The 23,551-nt window shown below is 42.9% G+C and overlaps 1 protein-coding gene across 3 annotated transcripts in view; it reads right to left on the bottom strand.

Moving 5' to 3' along the window:
- Positions 1 to 21,170, bottom strand: part of LOC106581805 (sodium-driven chloride bicarbonate exchanger-like) — a 36,238-nt gene extending 15,068 nt beyond the window's left edge. For all 3 annotated transcript variants that reach the window (XR_014381998.1, XM_045704466.2, XM_082966992.1), the window contains exons 1-12: positions 20,970 to 21,170; positions 14,602 to 14,683; positions 10,315 to 10,458; positions 9,925 to 10,063; positions 8,901 to 9,061; positions 8,257 to 8,439; positions 5,364 to 5,455; positions 2,725 to 2,882; positions 2,337 to 2,424; positions 2,094 to 2,240; positions 1,884 to 1,978; positions 607 to 781 (exon numbers count right to left, since the gene is read on the bottom strand). Coding sequence is in view for 2 of the 3 variants with exons in the window: in XM_045704466.2 (XP_045560422.1) it covers positions 607 to 781; positions 1,884 to 1,978; positions 2,094 to 2,240; positions 2,337 to 2,424; positions 2,725 to 2,882; positions 5,364 to 5,455; positions 8,257 to 8,439; positions 8,901 to 9,061; positions 9,925 to 10,063; positions 10,315 to 10,458; positions 14,602 to 14,683; positions 20,970 to 21,026 (1,521 nt within the window). In the remaining variant the exon portion in view is untranslated. The remainder of the gene's footprint in view (positions 1 to 606; positions 782 to 1,883; positions 1,979 to 2,093; positions 2,241 to 2,336; positions 2,425 to 2,724; positions 2,883 to 5,363; positions 5,456 to 8,256; positions 8,440 to 8,900; positions 9,062 to 9,924; positions 10,064 to 10,314; positions 10,459 to 14,601; positions 14,684 to 20,969) is intronic.
- Between the last annotated feature and the right edge of the window lie 2,381 nt (positions 21,171 to 23,551).

The raw sequence follows: 23,551 nt of genomic DNA, 5'->3' as shown, positions 1-23,551 counted from the left end.
ACTTGCAGGACTGATGTGGCCTAACTATGAGTTTCAGGCCACTGTATAAGGCCTCACGATATGTAATGGTTCAATGATAATATTCACCTAGGAACTCACTTGGTTTAGGCCACAGGACTGAAAATAAACAAATTCAACAACCATGTCTCTGTCACTGACAAATAGTCATGGATGGCAACTCTACAATTCAATCGAAAAGGCAAGGCTCGCTGGGAAATGATTGGAGGCGTGCCTATGTGGGGCATTAAATTTAAGTACACCTTACAACAACAACAAAAACTGCATTTGTGTTACTTATATGGAGGTAGTACTGCTCACTTCAGCTATTTCATCTTCTTAACTGAATTTCTTTAGGTAATTGGTTTCCTCAAAATGTTTGAGCAGCCAGAATTGGTTTTACAGTGTAGATAATATTTATGAGCAAGAAAGATCTCTCAATAAATGTCTAAGCAGTTTATTATTATTTTACTGTGTATTTGATCGGGATGGGTTGCATCCTAAATGGAATGCTATTCCCTATATAGTTCATTACTTTGACCAGGTCACAAAAGTAGTGCACTATGTAAGGAATAGGGAGCCATTTGGGATGAAACCATGGTGTCTTACTATGCGTCCTTCTGTTGCCTCTCCCAGTAAACCGCCGAACGTGATGACAGGTGACATGCAAGCACAGTACAGGAAGAGGAAGGAGGCCAAGCACTGCAGGCTGAGACCGTCTGTGTAGTCGGACAGGTAGTGGGGCGCCTTGCGTTTGATGTCCAACAAGAGACCACCAAATAATCTGTAAACATCATAATAATAAGACATTTAGCAGACACTTTTATCCAAAACGACTAATATTATTGTGTGCATACAAGTTTAGGTGGCTCCAGCAGGAGTCGAACCCAGAATCCTGGCTTTGCAAGCTCCATGCTCTATCAACTAAGACACACAGAACACCTACTGTATATCTAATACCGGCACAGATCAAATTATATTATTTTATATAATGGTCATTCATTTAATCTCTTGTGACGCTCACATTGAAAATAACCTCCTAACAACTGCCTGCATTTCAAATCCATATCCAACCCTCATAGGTAATCTGCTGTCTCATGGTGAAGTGTGGATTTTGCAGTTGAAGCCTTTAAAAAAAAAATGTACTCCTCACACTACTTAATGAGCATGAAATACTGTAGAGAGAGTAATGAGGATGACTTGGCATGAGCTCATGCGGAAGAATATAGACCAGGCATTTGGGAACCCATCAATAGGTTGCTACACTCTGAGAAGAAAAGGTTGCAAATTGTACTTAAATTGGTACAAATGCTTGTCACTATAGTTCTACACTATAAGGTACAACAATTGTACTATTAGTTATAGGTACATAATTGTACCCTTATAGGCCATGCTCAAACTTGAATTAATAGACTATAGACAAATTTTCCTCTCACGGGTGGCAAAAAGAACTGAATGCCACTCCCCCACTAAGCCACACCTCCAATAATTATACCTTTCTATTCAAAATGTTGTGTACACAAATGTACCATTATACTAGATTGTCTGCACATATACCCTTAAAGGGTCCGGACAGTACCATGTGAGATCATGTGTGTACCTCTGTAAGTACATTATGTGTATTTTGATCTTTTGTACCCCATGGAACAATACTGTATCTTAATCGTACCTTTATTCTGAGAGCGTATGGCAACCATTGCATGACTTTCGTTCACACCTAAAGTGAACTGCATGCAATGGCATCCTCTGACAAGGTTCCGTAGATGTTTTTCAAAAGAAATAGGTGAAAAACCTGGTTACTTTTAATCTAGCGTTATTTCTTAATACACAACCACGACCACATACACTCACACTCTCTGAGCACCAGGCTGCCCCACCTCACCTACCGTCCTGTCCGCTGCAGCTCCGGACCACCATGTCCCTCGTGCTCCTCTTCATCACCTAGGTCTGTGCCGGTCTGTGCTGCAATCTTCCTCTTCTCCTGTTGTTCAAAGAACACTTATCTGTTATTTCTTTCATTTTTTTGGAATGAAAGACAATGCTGTGATTTGTATGTCTGCTGATGACAGACTTGTTAAAGAAAAGGCTAAACTCACCTGAGATGGCACATTTTTTGGTGGCTCTATTCGTATAGAAGGATCCCACTCCCCTGGTGGCAGGACAGTAACTTGGTCCAGGAACTCATCGATTCCAGCAATCAGATCATTGCGGTCCTTCGCTTTGTAGGCAACATCATGGAAAACCTTGGAACAAAGAACAAGAATAAATTCAGTCATGAATTGACATGTTAATTCAGTCATGCCCAACAGCTATGTTCATTATCGGAGAGGCTGTCTTACCTCGTCTGTCATTAGTGTTGCGATGGATCGGCCAATCTCATGGTACTGTGGCCCTTTCCCAAGAGGCCCTAGAAGAATGAACAAGAACCTAAAAAAACAGAGCGGTGTAGAGACAGTTGAGGGTCAGCCCAAAAAGGACTAAGGAGGGCATAGCGTTAGTCATAGACAGGAGACCATAGCTACAGGCTTATAGGTAGGGTTGTGAAATTCTGGTAACTTTAAAAAAAATCCCAGGCTTCCAGAAATCCTGGTTGGAGGGTTCCCGGATGTCCTGCTTATTTTCTCCTGATTCCAGGAGTATTCCATCCGGGATTTCAAGAAATCCTGGGAATTTTGGGAGAGTTACGGGAATACTGCACCGCTAAATGGGGGTCATAGTGTTACTAACCTAGTAACGATGGGGACCTCAGCCAGCCCGTTGAGCATGACTGCAGGTGAGAGACGTACAAACGCCACCACAGGCTTGTCTAGGAACTCCGCCTCACCCACCAACACATTGGACGCTTCCGCTCCCGGGGGAATCTTCTTCATGAAATGGAGGTCTATCTAGATGGACACAGGATAGAATATGCAATTTTTAGTGGAGCATTTTACGACTGAAGTCTTAATATAGCATTTTACTGTATTAATATCTCAACTCCTCAATTCAAAAGAAGAGTATTCATGGATTGCACGTTTCGTCACAATATTGTTTTGAATATTTGTTTTAAGACAGAATTCTACCCAATGCATTGTCAGTGGGCGCTGTCTAAATTGCATTACTGTGGCTTGGAAACACGATGACGTTTCAAAAGTAGGCAAATAATTAGTAGGGAAACATTTTGTTATCATTGTGATGTCGCCAGATTGACTTTAGATACAGTATAACTTTAGTTAGCTCGCTAAGATTGAGGGGACAGCACCGAATTTTAGCTAGTTGACATTACCATTGCTAGCTATTTTTTGACAAACTTTGATAGCTAATGGCAACATTGCGATCTCTCTAAAGTAAATTTGACCACATCATAATCATGTCAAAGTTGTTTCCTACTAATTATTTGCCTACTTTAGCAATGTCATCGTATATCGAGGCCACTATAGTGTATTTCTAACGAAACAGTCATTAATCCCCGTTATGTGTGGGCATCAGTCGCCTTAATGGCGCAGGTGTTGTAAGAATGCTCATAACAATGGCATGATGTAACCGAGTGATGAAGGTGCAACCCATAAATAGGAAAAGAAAAGCCGAAAATCTGAAATACATTCTCAAAACAAAAATAACCCTACTGAAAATGTGTGACTAGGGTTACAGAATTCTGGTAACTTTCCTCAAATTCCCTGGTTTTCTGGATTGCCTGCTAGTTTTCTCCTGATTCCGGGGATCGTCCATCCAGGATTTCTGTCAAAACTAGGAATTTTGGGATACTTACCAGAATGGGCGGCAGTGTAGCCTAGTAGTTAGAGCGTTGGACTAGTAACCGAAAGGTTGCAAGATCGAATCCTCGTAGCTGACAAGGTACAAATCTGTCGTTCTGCCCCTGAACAAGGCAGTTAACCCATTGAAAATAAGAATTTGTTCTTAACTGATTTGCCTAGTTAAAAATAATAATAATTATGCAACCCTATGTTGTGATAATAGTGCATTTCCTGTTAATAGCTAGATATAGATTGGCCAACCATAACATGAACATGTTATAACAAACTATTACAGAAGATTACCATAAATCAGTCTAAAGTGGTATCTCCATTTACATAACATTTCCAGAGGTTATCATCTCCTTGTTGTTACACGGTGTCTGCCCCCGCAGTGACACATCCATCCAGACCTGAGCCTGCCTGGCTGCCTGCAAACTGATCCTCCTGTCTCTGTTCTGCTGTGATCCTGTCTGTCTGCTATGGAGCCGCACTGCGTCAAATGGAAGTGAGGTAACTTTAAGAAGAGGCAGTAGGGGCATCGGAGTCCCATCTGTAAACACCATGCTCACTGCTAACAGAATAAGGAGGCCTCAAACTATATTGTAGCGAAGTGGAACAGAAAAGCTCAGCCTACAGAATGTGTAGCAAATTGAAGTAACTTAGCAATTGCATTTTTTAATAATATTCTAGGACAATAAATGTGTAACATGAGCTTCCTGACGGAAGAGTATGGATATGAACGAGCAGCAGTTACTGAGGTTAAATATATTATTTATGTCATTTGTACATTTTATTGACAGATACAGTGAAGACGTGATTGAGAGGAGGGGGATAGAGGAGAGGGACATAGAATGGAAAGTGACACAGTCAGGGTTTGAACCCAATACTTCAGGGGCAATGTGTGGTCTGTGAGCAGCAGTACCACCACCAGATCAACCCCTGGCACAATACTGAGGTTAATGGAGGTGCTATTGTTAAAGTGTACCGTTCAAATACAGGCCTAAGAATGTTAAATAGGCATGTTAAATCCAGAACATCCGTAGAACACTCTCTATTAAGCTTCTTTGTCCCAAAAAATATTTGGCTGCATTTTATTTCTGGTTTTATTCAACCACATTAGACAGTCTTAAATACATTCTCAGAACAAGAACAAAAGGCTCTGATACTTTGGTATCAGGTCACAGACAAATGGTTACTGACAAAAGGTTAGGATTTAGAGGTAAGTGAGACTGCTGTTGTCCCAGTCTAATCTACAATGCTAACGGCAGTGTTGGTGAGATGACTGTTTTGCAATAGAGTGGTTATAATGGTTTAAATCCTAATCCACAAAAAGAGGGCTTTTGTGGATCAAAAAAGCAACAAGTACAAACAAATGATAATGGAACAGATTATTTTTAACGTTCATACACCCGTCAACTGCAACAGCTGGTATGTTAAGTGCAGTATGTGGCAGTGTTGTATGTTAGTGAGTTCAAGGCCTATATTCTTAAAGTGTCTCCGAGTTGGGAGTGCTGATCTAGGATCAGTTTGGCCTTTTAAATCATAATGAATGAGAGGGAGGGACCTGATCCTAGATCAGCCCTCTTACTCTGAGATTCTTTGAGAATACGGGCCCAGAATGTCTTACTGTACCTTACTGAAGTCCACAGCACTGTTCTCTCTGCTGACTTCAGCTTTGCCATCATTGGGGATGGGTAGAGAGGTCTGGGGAGGAATCACCTGACCTGGAACAAAAAGAGAGGAAGGAGTCCAATAAGTCAACTACTGAGCCCTCTATATCAGACCAACATCAAGGTTTCACAGCAGTGCAGGTGCCAATGGCAATAAAGCACAGCGTCTCACAGAGAGAGAGAGAGAGAGAGAGAAAGAGAGAGAGCGCACTCTTGGGATACCAAAATGACCAACAGTGCTTTAGATATCTATAGATTTGCACTGTAATGGTGATGTAATCTGGGATTTATCAGACATTGGTAAAGTACCCTTATTTAGTGCAGATCCCAAGAGAGGACTGAAGATAAAGCCTAAGAGTGGCTGCATGGGGGAGGATGGGTGTCATGGATGGCCTTGGTGAGGATGGATGGGCAAAGCTTGTCCATTAGGATTTCAGCATGATCATTTGAGCATTATCATTGTGTCAAGGAGACTGACTGATGCAAACAGGAAATTAGCCCACAGCTGCCAGAGTAGAGCAAAAGGATTTAAATCGGAAGGATTACTTTTTATTTGTGAGAGGGCACAGATTAATACTAATTTCAGTGTTTGATCCATTCACAAGCCAGTAGAAACTCTCAGTGACTTACGGATGCATAACAAATCGAAATAATCAGAAATAAAAGCATGCCTTGCAATGATTCATTTTGACTCATATTTCCACATGAACTCAATGAGAGAAGCCTCAAGCAATTTACCAAGCTAGCTGCCCATGAAGAAACACCACAGCCTCTTTAGCTTTAAATGGCATTACTTGCAATGAGTAGGAGGTTGCCCTCGCTAACATGGCCCTGGTTTTGTTAATTAGTCCCACACTCGCTGTTTGCCACTCTTTAATTTAGCTTTTGGATAAACACTCTACTTAAATGAACATGCCTATGTCACACCACTCTGAATTAAATTACAGCAGAGAGTGACTCGCTAAAAGGGTTTTGGGTGGTCTTCATGTATCAAAATTGCCATGTGGAATGCTGGCAAACTTGCTTCCCGAAACATAATTCCTGTAAAAGGTGATGGACATTCTCAATAAGGTCATTCCTTATTATCAGTGAACCCTGCTGCTCGGGGTCCTTTCTCTTCTGAATGTTTCCCTGTCCACATCTTCTACACTGATCACACCGTATCTCTATATTTTCAATTCTGATATTAAAAACATATAACTCCATGTATAGTCGATGTTAATGTTCACGATAAGTACAGCGACTTGATAAATATGCCTAATAACTGTCACTGATGTCTATTGTGATCAATGGCATACACTTAACACTTACAATGTACGGCTCACATGATATGAGTTGTTGTCTACACTATACACTAACTGACTTGGTTAAATGAGCTGAAGCACAAATCACAACCTCTGTTATTGACAGAAACAACTTTGAAATTAGCAACCTTCACAAGTTATGTTTTAGGATATGCTCGCAGTAGAGAAAGGTTCTGTCAAGGTTTAAGAGTGGCCTGGGTCTGGGTCATCCTCCTTGTCCACAGGCTGGATATCAGACTTGGGTCTGGGGCCCTGTTTCTGTGGTCTGGGGCCTGTGTGTGGAGTGGCTGGAGGGTGGCGGGTGGTGGATGAGGTCAGGAGATGGAGGAAGAGACACACTGGGGACAAAACAGTGGCCGTGGGTTGCAGGATGAGACCTGCCTTTCACTGCAAGACCCCGCTGCCATAAATGAGCACCAGAAGGAGGACTTAAGGGTAGAACAGAGTGATGGACCACCTGCCAGACACACGTACACACATTCATCCACATATACAGACACACACAAGCACACACACAAGGAAACAAGAGAAGAGAGACACACTGAACACTGAACAGAAGGTAAATTATGGACAATGTAATGTAAAATGAGAAAGTTATCCACATGGGATGATTGAAACCACTACTTACAAGATTATTTCCAATTTTAAAGTTGCTGTGACCAGCGGTAAAAAGTGAGGAGAACTGAAACACTTCTGAATGGACCAGGGCCCAGGTTTAACTAAATATTTTTGAAGAAAAAAATAAAGGATTTTTCCTAAAAGAAAAATAAGAAGCTCATAAAATAGTTCTTAGGTGCAATTCCTAAGAACTATTCTTAAATCCCTCGCTATCTTCTGCAATATTTTAGTGCTTCCATACCCTCTTAAACATCATGTGTTTGAGCTAAAGACTGCTGTAGTTCATTGTTGGCATCAGATTTGTCTATTTCTTCTGCATCCACTGATGCCAACCATTAGTCTGTGCGATTGACGGGGGCTGAACTAGAGACTTGCGATACTCGAAAACGATTCATATTCAATTATTGCATTGTGATCTTGCCTAATGTTTTCTCAAGCTTTCCTATATCTCTCAGATGTATTTCAGACACTCATCTTGTGGATATTAATGTTTATTTCACTTATTTCAAGTTCAAGGACAAATTCTGCCCAGGACATAGATTATAGAATATTGTAATAACCTCACATCGTTTCTGTCACAAACTCCAAACTCCACACAGTTGTCACTGACTGGTTGGATATTCATTTCCAATTTCTGTACCAACAGGTTTTTGCTTGACAGACCTTGTTTTTTTATTGACATTTGTCAATAAAACTCAAGAATGCAACTGTTTATGTCAATTTTGTGTTCTACTTGTAGCCCTGGTTGTCCTGAGAAAACACTTCAATGTGAGGCTAAATAGGAGGACATAAAAGATAAGATCAAATGAAAAGAGTGACATTTCAGGTTTTAGATCCAGGGACTGGCTGGATTAAATTAGATAAGAACTTTTCAAATATCTTCTTAAGATGATTGTTGCTACTTACTTGAGCAGAGAGCTGCCTGTTACTCACCGTTCTTGTCCATGGACTGGGGCTCGGACTGCTTTTTGTCAGCGAAGGAGCGTACAATGGGGATGCGGTTGGCCAGCTTCTTCTGGTTCTGGTGGTGGTGCTGTTTGAGGAGGGACTCTCTCACCTTCCTCCTCACCTCGTCCCCCAGCGGACCCACGGTCTCCTGCTGGTCCAACACCATGTCTGACAAACAGGACCACACAGTCAACAGTTCGACAGCAATTAGGAAACCATTTATTACATTCTGATTCCAATGCTTCCAATTAAAGATTGAAATGAAGATCATAGAACAGGGTAATTTTCACCAGGAACAAAACATTAGGTTGCAAAACATTTTTCTACGGTATGCACTAATGAATACAACGCAGGCGTATGGGGTAGTTCCAGATGCCACTCTGCTCCACAGCAGTGATTTTCAACCTGTGGTCCACGGACATTACTTTTCACAATGCAAATTGTTTAACAAACATCCATCTCTAATAATCTGTCTTTAATCTGTTACATTCCCTGATCAAATTGACTCTACATTTTACGTTAAGACATTCCGTGACTCAGTTAATGGTGATCATCATGAAATGTCGACTGTGATTTGATGGTTCCCCTGAAAGGAAAAGGTTGGGAGCCGCTGCTCTACTGCACAATACCTGCTACCTCCTCCACAGAGCTGGCCCTCATGTCGAGCAGCACGATGCCTGTGAGGATGCAGCTGCGCAACTCGAACAGGCTGTGCAGGGACAGCGTGGCCACGTAGGGCTTACTCCAGCGCTCTCCTCCATCCTCCACGTCCTCTTCGAACTTCAGCCACCTGTATGAGGGACAGAGGCCCAGTTTCATGTCAAACTGTTCCAGGGGACTAGGGGATAGATGACAGACAGCTGTCCAGCCATCTGGAAGCCCTGTACTGATAGCGCTCAGCTTACACAGACGGGACACGAAGAACGTACTGATGCTGTACCAGAGTCTGGTCGAGCGGTAATGCACTCGACTCCGGACCATGCCCTTCAGTGATGGGGTTCGAACCTTGGTCCGGCTGCTGCAGTCTGTGCCCTCCCTACCAGTCATTCCTCCTTAAATGTCTGCCACTTGTCCTGTCTAAAAACCAATATGAAAGGATGTTTGGATCTCCGATTTGCTTTAAAAACAAAAAAGGCATATATCTATGCTATGGTAGGGACTGACTGACTAACAATCCATGTAAAGGTGTATCAGTCAATATCAATGTGACAGAAAGTATTGTAGTGTAGTATGCACAACAGGATATTCATCTAGTCCAGACCTTATCCTTGTTTATTACAAGTAGAGGTACAGAAATGTTTACTACAACTAGACAAGGGTTAGTTTCCCTTTAAATCTGGGCTCCCAGATCTCATGCACCAGACTTTATGCACCAGACTTTATAATTAGAGCTTTACTTAGCCCATCCGTCCCCGAGGATTACAATCCCTCTTTATGTAACGTTAACTCTTTCAGGTAACAGTTTTGGGCATTAGGATATTATCACAGAGAATAAAATGGTAAATAAATAAATCATATCATATATATATCGATTTCATAACTTTGCATGATTAAAAATCAACCTATGGACCAACATGGAATCCCCTAGGATGTGTCATTGGAATTGATTGAATGCTTTCAGTAACGACAGGGGTGTGTCATGTGACTCCCTACCTGGCGGTTTCCCTCCACTCGGCGTCCTCTCCGTCTTTCAGGCAGATCTCGTCCAGTTCAGTGAAGAGGTCATGGGGGATGTGCTCCTCGTCATCATCCTCTGTGCCCAGCAGGAACTGCACTCTCTGGGATGGCGTGTCTGGAGCGCAGGGTCAGGTAACGGCATCACTTACAGTACTGTCTGCCATACAGACTCCCTGATTAAGGAGCTCTGCAGCAGGTTATGCCCATACACTGATGGGCACTGTGCAGTGTGTAGACAGTAATCCTACTTTTGAAATGCACTATGCAACCATATAGACATAACATATCCTATAGCTCATAAAACGATAGAAATATAATCCGGCTGCTGCTTTTTACATGGGCCAGCCAGGCAGTGGCAATACTTACAGTATGTGGGAGACTCTCTTCCATTGTCCACTCCAGATTCCAGCTCCCTGCTTCTCTTCCTGTGTCTGTGTCCGTGATGTCGATGTCTCCGGTGGCTCTTCTTCCCAATGGGGACATGTACTCCAATGTAGAGTGTCCTGTGACCTAGATGCAGCCACAGGGAAATAAATATGATAAGATAAGATGATAACATAAGATAATAGGTGTCACGTTGTATAAAGGATTGGAGACAGGCGCAGGAATACGTAATAGGGGGTTTTAATACTCCACCCAAAAATACAACATGCCATGAATAACCGACCCTAAATGTAGATAGCGGGAATGGCAACTTCTGCAGCTGCAACTGGCCCGTCCGGCGCTGCAACTTCGGCAGCTGCAACTGGCCCGTCCGGCGCCGCAACTTCGGCAGCTGCAACTGGGCAGTCTGACGCCACAACTGGTCCGTCCGACGCCGCTGCAACTTCTGCACCTGCAACTGTCCGGCGCCGCAACTTCGGCAGCTGCAACTGGCCCTGATCGACCCACACCGCGGTCATGTCGTCATCCTTGAGGCCGGTGTCATCCCGCTGCTGGTGGAGCGCATCAGGGGAGGGGTACGGCGCAGAGAAGTGGTGCTGGGTTCCTGCGGTTGACATCCTGGATGCTTCACTGACCAGGGATTTTCACCATCGGCACCCTGACCTACCCGCACCACGTCCCTGTGGTCGTCCCTCAGGCCGGTGTCGTTCCACTGCTGGTGCAACACATCGGGGGGAGGGGGTACTGTCACGGATTCCCCCTGTACTGCTGCCCTTCCGTGCACCAGTTCCGCAGGTCAACTTCACCGGCCTCTAGGCGTCACTGAACTGTCTCATTACGCACACCTGATTCCAATTCCCCAATTAGTAATTGTATATATGTGCCCGCTGTTCACCATTGTCTTGTCGGTTATTGTTCCCATGTCCATTGGTCTGTGAGTACCTGTGCTTAGTTATTTTGGCTTTTGTGCTGCGTGTATTGTGCACTTGCTATTATGGGTCTCGTCCCGTGTAGGTTTTTGGGTTATATCCCGGTGTTTATTTTGGGCTTCGTCCCCGTGCCTTTCACGGCATGTTGAATTTTTGAGTGGAGTATTAAAACCCCCTATTACGTATTCCTGCGCCTGTCTCCAAATCATTTATACAACGTGACAAGAGACAGAGAAATCATTTTATTCAAAGAGGTCTGATTAAGGCTGCCCATTCTGTTTGTATTTACGGGTCAATATCAACAGAGATATACCCACAACAAAGACAAACATTGTGGTTTACACTTTAGTTTCTAACCAGCTATAAGTAAATACCAGCTTACATACCGGCTATAAAATAAACCCTTTTACTGACATCATTACTTTGTATCAGTGGAGGTCTAAACATACATCTCTAGGAATGTGTTATCGTCAACATCTGCCATAGAAGTACTATACAGGCCTCTTAAAATCCCCCTAGTGCATCATCTGGTATGATGAATAAAAAAAATACTTTTATTACATGAATTGCAGTAAAGACTGTGAGAGTTTGAAGCATACGGCTGTGTCTGATAGAATAACATGCAATATTGAGTCAAGCGCGATATACTGCAAATGATCTATCCTTTACCGTATTGTACAGATAAATAATATGACATTGATGAGTAATTCACCCTAGTCTCATTTAGAAACTAAACCATTTGCAGTTGACCGGGATCTGTGCAACCAGACAACTGCAGAATGGGGAGGATGATGAGACAGCGAGGAGTTTAGATGGGATATGCAGCAGGCAGCAGGGGTGGACCGTCACCTTGCTGATATCAGTGAGACTAAATTGATGTGCTGCTGTGACAGTGTAAGGGTAATCCGCCCTAGCTCCACGCCCGCTCTCGCCTCGGGGAGAAACACAGCTTTGTGACTGCTCCTTCAGGCCCGGGGCTTTAAGAAGGCAGCTAGCAGCCTCTGCTGTTCAAACCAATTCCAGTTATCCCACAAACACTAGCGTATCATTGCTAATCACTTCCTCTATTTACACAAGTACTGGGAACTTCTGTGCTATGATAAATGCATAGCTGGAAATTAAAATGAAATGAATTGGAAGTAACATCCTTGAAGGTCAGCATAAATAAATGTGTGTGTGTGTGTGTGTGTGTGTGTGTGTGTGTGTGTGTGTGTGTGTGTGTGTGTGTGTGTGTGTGTGTGTGTGTGTGTGTGTGTGTGTGTGTGTGTGTGTCTGTGTGTGCCAATGGAGGCTTCTCAGAGGAGGAAGGGGATGACCACTTTTCAGAATTTCAGAAAAATGTAAATAGTGAAACATTAAAAAAGTTACAACTATACTAAATATACTCATGTCACCAAATAATTAATCAAAACACACTATTTTGCAATGAAGGTTGACAGTTGCCTCAACAGCACTCTGTAGGGTAGAACCATGGTGTAGCCGGAGGACAGCTAGTTTCTGTCCTACTCTGGGTACATTGACTTCAATACAATACCTAGGGAGCTCAAGGTTCTCACCCCCTTCCATAGACTTGCACAGTAATTATGACTTCTGGAGGATGTCCTCCAACCTATCAGAACTCTTGCAGCATGAACTGACATATTCTCCATCAAAGCATCAGAGAAGGAATCTAGGACCAAAAGCATAAGCTACAGGTAGCTAGCACTGCAGTGCATACAGTGTTGTGAGTAGTTGACTTAAAAAGAGAGAAAGACAATAGTTGAACAGTTTTAAACAAATTCATTTCTTAAAAAATGAAGGAAAAGCAAGACAGAGAGAGCGAGAGGGATAGAGAGAGAGAGAGAGAGAGCTATATTTCGTTGTAGTTTCTTCACTTACTTAGCTAGCGAATGCAGCTAGCTAGATTAGCCTACACAAACACCCAGCTCAAACAGAGAGGGATGCTATGTTAGCTAGCTGGCTATGGCTATCCAACACTGGAACTCTTCCAAGTCAAGGTAAGCTTTTGGTTTTATTAATTTATTGCCACCGGGGCCCTCCGGTGTAACTGCTAAACTGCTTGCTGGCTGTACACTGTACTGCATGATTATAGCGGGTTTTCTAATGCTTTAGTTCTAGTAGCTATGTTGACTATGACGTTAGGTAGTATGGTGACAACAATGTAGGCTGTGTGTAGCGGTTAGCAGTTATGATATGTTTTTTTCGACTGGTCAGAGACAGCTGTTTTGTGTTGTGCACTGAAGTCCACAAGCGAAGGGAAAAGGTGAGAGGAGAGTACGTAGATGCGAGAAGGAATTATTCAACGAGCAAAGTGATCGTGCTGTTTGTATATGGGTGCTATGAAAGTGTTTGCAGGTGATCAGGGGTGTAATCATTCCTCCGATTCTTTTGAAAAAAAAATCTTAAACGGAAGCAAACAGAACGAAACGGGGATAAACATACCTGAATTTGTCCAATAGAAACTCTAGTTTGCAACTGCTGCACTAATGTTACACCCTAGATCAGCTAGATGCAGGCAAGAGTGTGCAAGGCTTGAATGTGTCACTGTCTGTCACCTTGATTGCACACATTTCTCTCTCGACCTGTGCACCTACATTGTAAACTTTCATTAATAGCCTAGGTTATAGCAACCTCATGATAGGTATAGGGAATATGTGAGTATCGTATAGTAGCCTAAACCTATCAATGTTACATTGAACTGGGTGAATGGAATATGAATGACAGTCATCCAATATGCTGTAATAGAAATAAGGCCATGCTCATAACATTTTTTATTTGTCCTCCATCTTAAACGGCACTGACCGCCACTGGTGTGTACTCAGACTATGTTGTTCAGATACTGTGATTCTGGCCTGGGGGCTTGTGATGGACTTCACACGGAAGAGACCTGAGCACACACTGTTGGCGTGAGCTGAATCCTAGTCACAACACACAACACAGAGTCACCAGCCACTATGCATTAGAGCAACTTAAGAACCAAATCAAACTTCACAATGTGTTACTATGTGCTAAAATGAGCAGGTCTTCTCTTTGGTCGTCAGGTTTTAACAATTCAGATACAAAGATAGGTGATTTTCAGCGATCTACACACTATTGATATCATGAGTCATGACTAACAGACCAATCAGAGTATTTTCCTGTCCTCCTGAAGTGCACTGCAGCTCAAGCAGCTCTCGTTACCACCCTCTCTAGTCTCACGCGTACGGTGTACATATTAGGACAGCCTCAGTCTTGAACACAACAGCCTTCTCTCAAGTGGCCCTGTGGGTGGCCTTCTAACCTTCTTGTCAGGCTTCCACACAATTAACTTAAGGTATTGTACTACATAATGTCAATGTACCTTCGAGTTCCTCCTTCTCAAAATTGGTTTTCAGCATGGACCGGTATCCACCTCTGTCCACCACAGCCTCTTCATCATTTCTCTGTGAAGGAGAGACAGAAACTGAAATGATTGAAGTTACATAATTGGAACAATTGCCATGTTGAATCCATATAGTCATTATGTACACGTAGTCATTATCTTCCCCAAGGGAATATTATTGCTTTAAAAAAGACTGGATAACAGCCAGGAGTCTCATTTGGCATAGTTGCTTCGAGGTGCACTGAATCACACTGAATCACACTTAGCTAGCAGACTGTAACGGGCTAATGTGACGCGCCATTAACCACTACAGGTTAGCTACTGTTTGACGTAGCGCAGATCATTTTTCCGCCAACCTTAACTTGGCGATACTTCCTCGATTCCCGACTTGGAAGACAACCAATGTCCGCTAGTCAATGAAATAAATATTTTGCTCCGCGAAGTGATCCAACAATGTGTACGACGCCATCTTGTCTCTTTCAAATCATCTCTCATTGACTTGAGACAGGTGGGTGTCCACCCCCCAAAAGTGCTGCATGTCATGATGACACTCAGCTGTCTCGATCGATGAGAGAAGATTTGAAATAGACAAGATGGCAGTACCTATCTAATAACCCCTGTCAGCCAGCTGGAACAGAGTAATGGTCGGACTAGGCAATATTTTCAATAGCTATAATCACACTTTGGTTCATCAGAATAGCACGTTATGCTTGTCTTAGCTGCATGCTCATGGTAGCCAGGTCGCCTAAGCATTTCAATGTTCCAGCTCAAACAATAATCTACTCGAGGGTCAACAAAAAAGTACTCAAAGTATAGTTTATTACTGACAAATAACGTTGACAGACTTACATATTATCAGGAATTATAAAACTGCCACGTTAGCTACAATAAGCATTGGGGCTATAGAAGTGAGCGAGGTTATAACATCAAAACAGAAATAGGACCTTTGTGAGAAGTAAGTTGACCTCAGAAAAACGTCGTTAAATGGTGACAGAAAGACAGCTGGAGAGTGTCGATTTACACACAGCGTTTCCTGTTTGGCAAAGCCCCAGTCTGACTAAAAGAGCCTCTGCTAAAAACCCTCATCAGAACGAACGACCACTCAGTCTTATTGCGAATGAACTGTGATGCAGTCACTAAACACATTTGAAAACATTTGCCACCTTACACCACACAACCATTGTGAAAGGAACCCTCTGCTCTCCAAAACAATAGATGGAGGTAGAAGTGTCTAAATGAAGTGTGAACGTGTCAGATGTGTGGTGCTGATGAGAGGGAGACGTGTGGTGCTGATGAGAGGGAGACGTGTGGTGCTGATGAGAGGGAGACGTGTGGTGCTGATGAGAGGGAGACGTGTGGTGCTGATGAGAGGGAGACGTGGTGCTGATGAGAGGGAGACGTGTGGTGCTGATGAGAGGGAGACGTGTGGTGCTGATGAGAGGGAGACGTGTGGTGCTGATGAGAGGGAGACGTGTGGTGCTGATGAGAGGGAGACGTGTGGTGCTGATGAGAGGGAGACGTGTGGTGCTGATGAGAGGGAGACATGTGGTGCTGATGAGAGGGAGACGTGGGGGGATTAGTGAGAGGGAGACGTGGGGGGGATTAGTGGTGAGTGCTGCTGATCCGATGACCTTACATGTCCACCTATTTAAGACGGCAGGGAGGATGATGAAAGAGAGAGAAACAGTGTGTGAGAGTGAGAGAGGGAGAGAGAGAGAGAGAGAGAGAGAAGGGACAGCGAGAGAGAGAAGGGACAGATGGGTGTCACGACACAGCAAGATGCTCACAAATCTAATTTAAAGGGATATCCCCTTCGAAACCCTAGGAATTACAGTCTCCAACTGAGCAGTCTTTGTCCTGAGCAGTCATTGTCCGGACGTGATGTGTTATCAATGTAGATTACAATCCCACCACTATGCTTTGTCATTGTTATGACTTGGGCTATGTATGGTCTCAGGGTGGCTGTTATATTTAGAAGTCCAAATGTTATGTTGCTGCTGCAAACAATAAGAATTTACAAACAACTTCAAGATGTCTTACCCGTGCTTCAGTTGAACACAAACCCTACATGGTGTGCTGTCTAAATGCAAGTACTTCTGCCAGCACTGCTATTCTGTTAGCAGCTATTGGCCAGCTCTATCCCGACCTGCTGCTTCCCCAGACACACAGCTAGCCGGACAAGGGCACTGAATTATCATCACAACTCTGTTCAAGCCTTCGAAGTAGTTTCGCAGCTCTGTATTTTAACATGCCTTATTGAGAGCCTTCGCAGTAGTTTCACAGCTCTATATTTTAACATGCCTTATTGAGTGCCTTCCATTCGCTTAATATGCTAATGCATGCTAATGCTAATGTGTGCCGGTGGCAGCTCGGAGGTCATATGACCAGAACTCCCAGGAGATGGGGGGGGGGCTGGTACTGCAGGATGGAGCAGAAGCGTGCACGTCACCAGCCCACTCAGTGATTTCTGCAAGAGGTACATACACTGCCTGTGAGGGAGCCTTTGAGGAGACATAAGAGAGAGAGCGGCACACAGCAGAGAGAGAAGCATGGCCAGATGAAGATATACTCCATCGAACACCTTGGCCTTTCTACACAGGGGCATGGAGTAGCAGGCAGAGCAAGTGAATTGTGGGAAGGCTCTAGTAAGCTAAGAGCAGCACTTCAATGATACTGCCCCCAACAAAGTGCCATTGGATGTTTTTGTCAATCCTGCTCAACAGATCTACTCTTCGATTGGTTTATCAGTATGGACTGTCAGAAACATACTGCAACATTGGATAGGCCTGCATACATTAAGCGGAACGTTGCTAACGTCCTTCCGGTTTGATGAATGCGTGGAGATATATCTGAAAGATCCGGTAGTTTGTTGTACCTTATGCTCAATATATGAGTCGCTCTATATATGAGTCACCACACACACACAAACACACATACATAGGCTCACAGACATGAGAGCACTTAATTCAAAAGAAAAGCATTTTATGTCCTAAACAATTTGGGACATTTCATTTCTATAAAACATGATCCAGATCCCTCTTCTCCTGACATAAATACTATCATTACAATGTCAGCCTGTCTATGGAAATGTGTGACCCAAATAGCTGTCTTCTCCCTAACCACAGAAGCCCAAGGAGTGTTCCGGAGAACTAGCAGTAATAACCTCATTACTGACAATGAGTTAGGTGTCGAAAGCGTTCCACAGGGATGCTGGCCCATGTTGACTCTAATGCTTCCCACAGTTGTGTCAAGTTGGCTGGATGTCCTTTGAGTGGTGGACCATTCTTGACGCACATGGGAAACTTTGTGAAAAGTGTGTGAAAAACTTAGCACTGTTGCAGTTCTTAACTGGCACCTGTTACCATACCTCGTTCAAAGGCACTTCAATATTTTGTCTTGCCCATTCACCCCATGAAAGGCACTCATACACAAACAATGTCTCAATTGCCTCAAGGCTTCAAAATCCTTCTTTAACCTGTGTCCTCCCCTTCATCTACACTGATTGAAGTGGATTTAACAAGTGACATCAATAAGGGATCATAGCTTTCACCTGGATTCACCTGGTCAGTCTATGTCATGGAAAGAGCAGGTGTTCATAATGTTTTGTACACTCAGTGTATATCAGTATCATAGCACCAGCGCTGCAGTAAATCAATAAGAAGGTCTGGCCTGTCAATAGTGCTATGTATACAAATACAATTAGCACACCCTGAACACAATCAATCAACAAACAGGATCCCATGTCTCACTGCTTCACTGTAGCAACATGGACAGGGCATCATGACATGGATATCACACAACATTTTTCCATGGGTAGTAGTTACTAGCCGTTACGAGTGAACTGAAGCCAATTGAACAAGTTATACTATATTCTTCAAATACAGTTAGTGCACCATGTTCATACTAAGCACAAGAAATGTGAAACATTGACAAAGTTAGTATGTCGTACATCTGTGTACACTAAGAATGATAGAATCAGCTTTGTTTGGATGGGTTCTCTAAGATGAAATCTACTTAGTAACCAAAAGAAGTCGATTTTTTTTACTAAAAGCTTCTAAAGTATAAACCAAACGAAGTGCGTGAAAACATTGCTGGATGTGGGCAAAAAAAGCTAAATTAAGCTTTGAAGACAACACTTTGTACTGCTCTGATTCTTCAGCCAGGACTATGGCCTCTCACGCAAAATGCACTCGGATTCAGAAAGCATCAAAACAGAGACATTAAAAGATAAAAAGTTCAGAGGTCAAAGATCAAGTTTTCAAAAGCATTGATGATATCTCTCAAGTCCATGGCCGCGTCTCGAATGTCACCCTATTCCCTATACGGTGTACTACTTCAATGACGCAGCAGCACGCTCTGCTATCAGACCTGTCACTCCCACAACACAGACACAAGCATAGAGGTTTATCTACAAATGACATCTACAGTATAATTGAAGTATGGGTGAAGTGTGTTATCATTGATTACATGTGCTGTATAGATCTAGCATTTCTGGTTTGCTTTGCCACATGCTTCCCTGAAACCTGTCTTGGACATCAAATCAAAATCAAATCAAATAAAACGTTATTGGTCGCATACACTTATTTAGCAGATGTTATTGCGGGTGTAGCGAAATACTTGTGTTCCTAGTTCCAACAGAAGCTCTGGCCCTGGACCAGCGCTAGGACATAAGGGCCCATTTGGATTCTGAAGGACACTGCTGTCCTTCCACAGCTGCTGTGGCACATGGGTCAGGCTCCGTGGCCAGGACCCAGGTTGGTCATCTGAATGCTAATACACAGGAGGGATCAAAGTCTGTACAGTGCTTCAGGATTAAAGTACACACCGCACATTTTGTTTAGCGATATACTAACAGAACATTTACTTACTTAGTCCTCTTTGTCCCAGCTGCACAGTACATTAGCTTACATTAAAATGTGTTCTTACTGTATTCAGTTTTGTCTGTGTGCATCTGGATGGGTTTATGTTTGTCTTGTATAGCATTCTATGGTGTCTGTACAATATAGCAGACCAAGGCATGTATTGTTGTGCATGTAAAGTGTTACTGTAGTGTGTTTTAGGAAGCAATGGCTTGTGACCTATTTTCCCCCAACTACTACACCTCTCTATGTGGGGTTTCTGGCTAACCTGGTGTGACATCCAACACTACATCCAACACTTCATGTGTGCTTCTACACCTGCATTGCTTGCTGTTTGTAAGAAGGGCTTTATAAATACATTTGATTTGATTTTGACTGCGTCCAACACCACATCCAACACTACATCCAACACTCCCAATGAGAATGACATGGCGCATACAGTAGCAGCATGACATACTGTAGGAATGAATAACAAGAGAAGAAAAAGATGACCAGAGATCAGTGTTGGCCTAACTCGCATTGTATGAGCACTCTGCACTCAAAGGCAAAAGGCATATTTAAGAGCAGAGGACTGTGGGGGATTAGTGGGGGCAGCCCAAGTGATTTAATTGGATGAGGCAGACATAATTTGGGGTCTGATCCGTGCAGATGGCAATGTTCACTCCGGCAGCAATAGCACCAGCAGCCTCATAATGACAACAACACCGTGCTCAGATGTCTCCGGGGTGCAGTTTCCCATAGGTACAGGTCTAGGTTCAGCTTCCCTTCCCCCAATCGCTTAACCATTAGTGGGGGGTGGGATGCTAAACTGACCCAAGATCAATGTATATTGCTCAGATGAGCTCAGCTTTGCATAGAACACAAAGTACATAATACAAAGAATACAGTCCTTCAACCTCCATTCACTTTTCCCACAACAAAATTGGCACCTCTCTAAGAATCACGAAGGACATCCAAAAACATATCATCCCTACAGGCTCTATAATACAAAATGGCAAAGCAGGCTTTGCCTTTCCTGGTGCAGAATTAATATGGGTGCACTCATCTCCTCTCCTGTATCCCAGGGATCAATGGCTGACATCAGCAGGGCAGGCTATCTCGACCCCCTGGCTGCCCTCTATCTCTCCGCTATCTTCTCCTACCTCTGAGAGGTGTACTTACTGTACTCTTCGATACAGTGTTCACTCCGCTATTAACTTTACACCGTTCAAATAGTATACTTCCTTGTGTTAACTTTGCCCTGATGTCATTAAAGAACAGGATACTGCAAGCATGATAAAGTGAAGCTGTTTGACACTGAGTTGTACAGATATTTCGAAAAGGCTTTTAGCATTAGCAGGAAACATCAGCATCACACACACACACACACACCCTTTAACCTTACATAGCCTGAAGAACATCTGGCGAAGAACATCCTCCCAAACATAGAGCAGAACAGAGAGCAGAGCATAGTCACACCATCACAGAGTAAACAGAGCACAGCTATACCTTTAAAGAATAAAAGCGACTTTTAGGACCCAAGCCTCCAGCAGAATGCATGAACATATCCTTAAGGTGTTCTCTTGTACTTAGGAGTGCTGCTGAGCCGAGGTCAGGAGGCTGAGTTGAGCTCCGTAGTACCTGTACCTCTGACAGGCACACACTCTGCAAAGCAGTCTACCTTCTCACGATGCCAGGAACAGCCTTACAAATGCACACTCACTCCCTCTGTTGATTTTAACAACTGAGCAACCATTTATCCACCAATCCTGCATGAGATTACAACAATGACATCACTGGTGTCCAGACTCTTCTCTAAGAGGGAGATAGCTGGTGCTAAGCCACTGTGTTTCCCTCTTTTGTATGGCTTTCAGAGTAAAGCCCCTGTTGTAGCAGCTTGCCATCGCTGCACTGCTCAGATCCGCATCGCACCGCCTTGACCCGTCAGCCTAACCACTCTGGCCTGACCTTGTTCTCTCTCTCTCTCTCTGCAGACTGGAGCTCAGGTAAACCATGAGGCAATACAAAAGATGGGGAGCTATCACCCCAATGTAGCCAACTAAAACCCTTCTATACAGTGTAAGTTCATTATTTTAAAGGCCCAGTGCAATCAAAAACGTGACTTCCTGTGTTTTATATTTCTACACAATGAGGTTGGAATAATATGATAATTACTTTTTAGTGTAAGAGCTGTTTGAAAAGACCGCCTGAAATGTCTGCCTGTTTTGGTGGGAGGGAGTTGTGTTCCAAACCTCTGCCAATAACAGCAAATGTTCAGTTTTTCTCCTCCCACTCAAACCACTCCCAGACAGCCCTAGTTAAATTCTTGCTTGAGAAATTGCTCTTTGCTAAGAAGCTATTTTTGTTTATTTTTGACCATTTAAAATGAAAACAATCATAGTAAGCTACTTCATTGTTACGCAGAAATAATTTGATATTGAGATAAAAACGGCTGCATTGGACCTTTACATGATGCATTGCCTACCAGTGCCAGCATTTACATATTGAATAATGTTCGTTTGTGTATCAATGCCAGTTTGAACAAACACAACAATGTCACTGACACTGAGATAATTCAATTGTTTAGCATTGATTTTATGAATCTATTTTAGAGACACATAAGGATGTACTTTGATAGAGAGATCAGTGAACAGAAATAAAATGCTTTTTCAAGCACATAAAAAATACATCTGAGAACTAACTTACCACACTTCTGTGTCCAGGAGTTGACACCTGAATAAACAGTATTGTCATTATAAGCATTTTATAGGAAAGCAAGTCCATGGCAGTTCATGAAACATAACAACTACAAAAGCAGAATTGGTAACCTGTGTAGGGCAGAACTTCTGCTGCACACCAGTATTTTTTAAATTTTTTTATTAAACTTTATTTAACTAGGCAAGTGAGTTAAGAACAAATTCTCATTTACAATGACGGCCTACCAAAAGGCAAAAGGCCTGCGGGGACAGGGCCTGGGATTAAAAATACAAATAAATTAAATAAAAATGTAGGACAAAACACACATCACAACAAGAGAGACAACACAACACTACATAAAGAGAGACCTAAGACAACAACATAGCATGGCAGCAACACATGACAACACAGCATGGTAGCAATACAACATGACAACAACATGGTAGCAATACAACATGGCAGCAGCACAACATGGTAGCAGCACAAAACAGGGTACAAAAATTGCTGGGTACAGACAACAGCACAAAGGGCAAGTAGGTAGAGACAACAATACAGTACATCACACAAAGCAGCCACAACTGTCAGTAAGTGTGTCCATGATTGAGACTTTGAATGAAGAGATGGAGATAAAACTGTCCAGTTTGAGTGTTTGGTTGCAGCTCGTTCCAATCGCTAGCTGCAGTGAACTGAAAAGACAAGCGACCCAGGGATGTGTGTGCTTTGAGGACCTTTTACAGAATGTGACTGGCAGAACGGGTGTTGAAAGAGGGTTTTATAAATAAGCATCAACCAGTGCGTCTTGCGACGGGTATACAGAGATGACCAATTTACAGAAGAGTACAGAGTGCAGTGATGTGTCCTATAAGGAGCATTGGTGGCAAATCTGATGGCCGAATGGTAAAGAACCATTAGTATTCTTGAAACTGTGTCCAAAATGCACCCTATTCTATAATCTCTACATAATACACTACTTTTGATCAAAGCCCTGGTCAAAGGTAGTATAAAGGGAATTGGGTGCCATTTGGGACGCAGGCTGAGTGAGTGGGGCACATCTAGTGGGGCACATTACTGGCATGATACTGTTCTATGCCATATGGTGCATCAATCACATCTGTTTGAGCCACCAGTACTTCTCAACCCGGTTGAGATGACAGTTATGGATTTTAGGCCAAATACTTCCCAGGGGGAAGCTAACATATACAGTGCCTTAGGAAAGTATTCAGACCCTTTGACTTTTTCACCATTTTGTTACAGCCTTATTCTAGAATTAATTAAATTGTTTTTTCCCCTCATCAATCTACATACAATATGTTTATTTTATTTTATTTATATTTAAATGTACCTTTATTTAACCAGGTAGGCCAATTGAGAACAAGTTCTCATTTACAACTGCG

The sequence above is a fragment of the Salmo salar genome, chromosome 21, assembly GCF_965601325.2.
Source record: "Salmo salar chromosome 21, fSalSal1, whole genome shotgun sequence".
In the NCBI taxonomy this organism is placed as follows: Eukaryota; Metazoa; Chordata; class Actinopteri; order Salmoniformes; family Salmonidae; genus Salmo; species Salmo salar.
The sequence above is the reverse complement of the archived record's forward strand: the minus strand, read 5'-3'. Positions and strand labels throughout refer to the sequence as shown.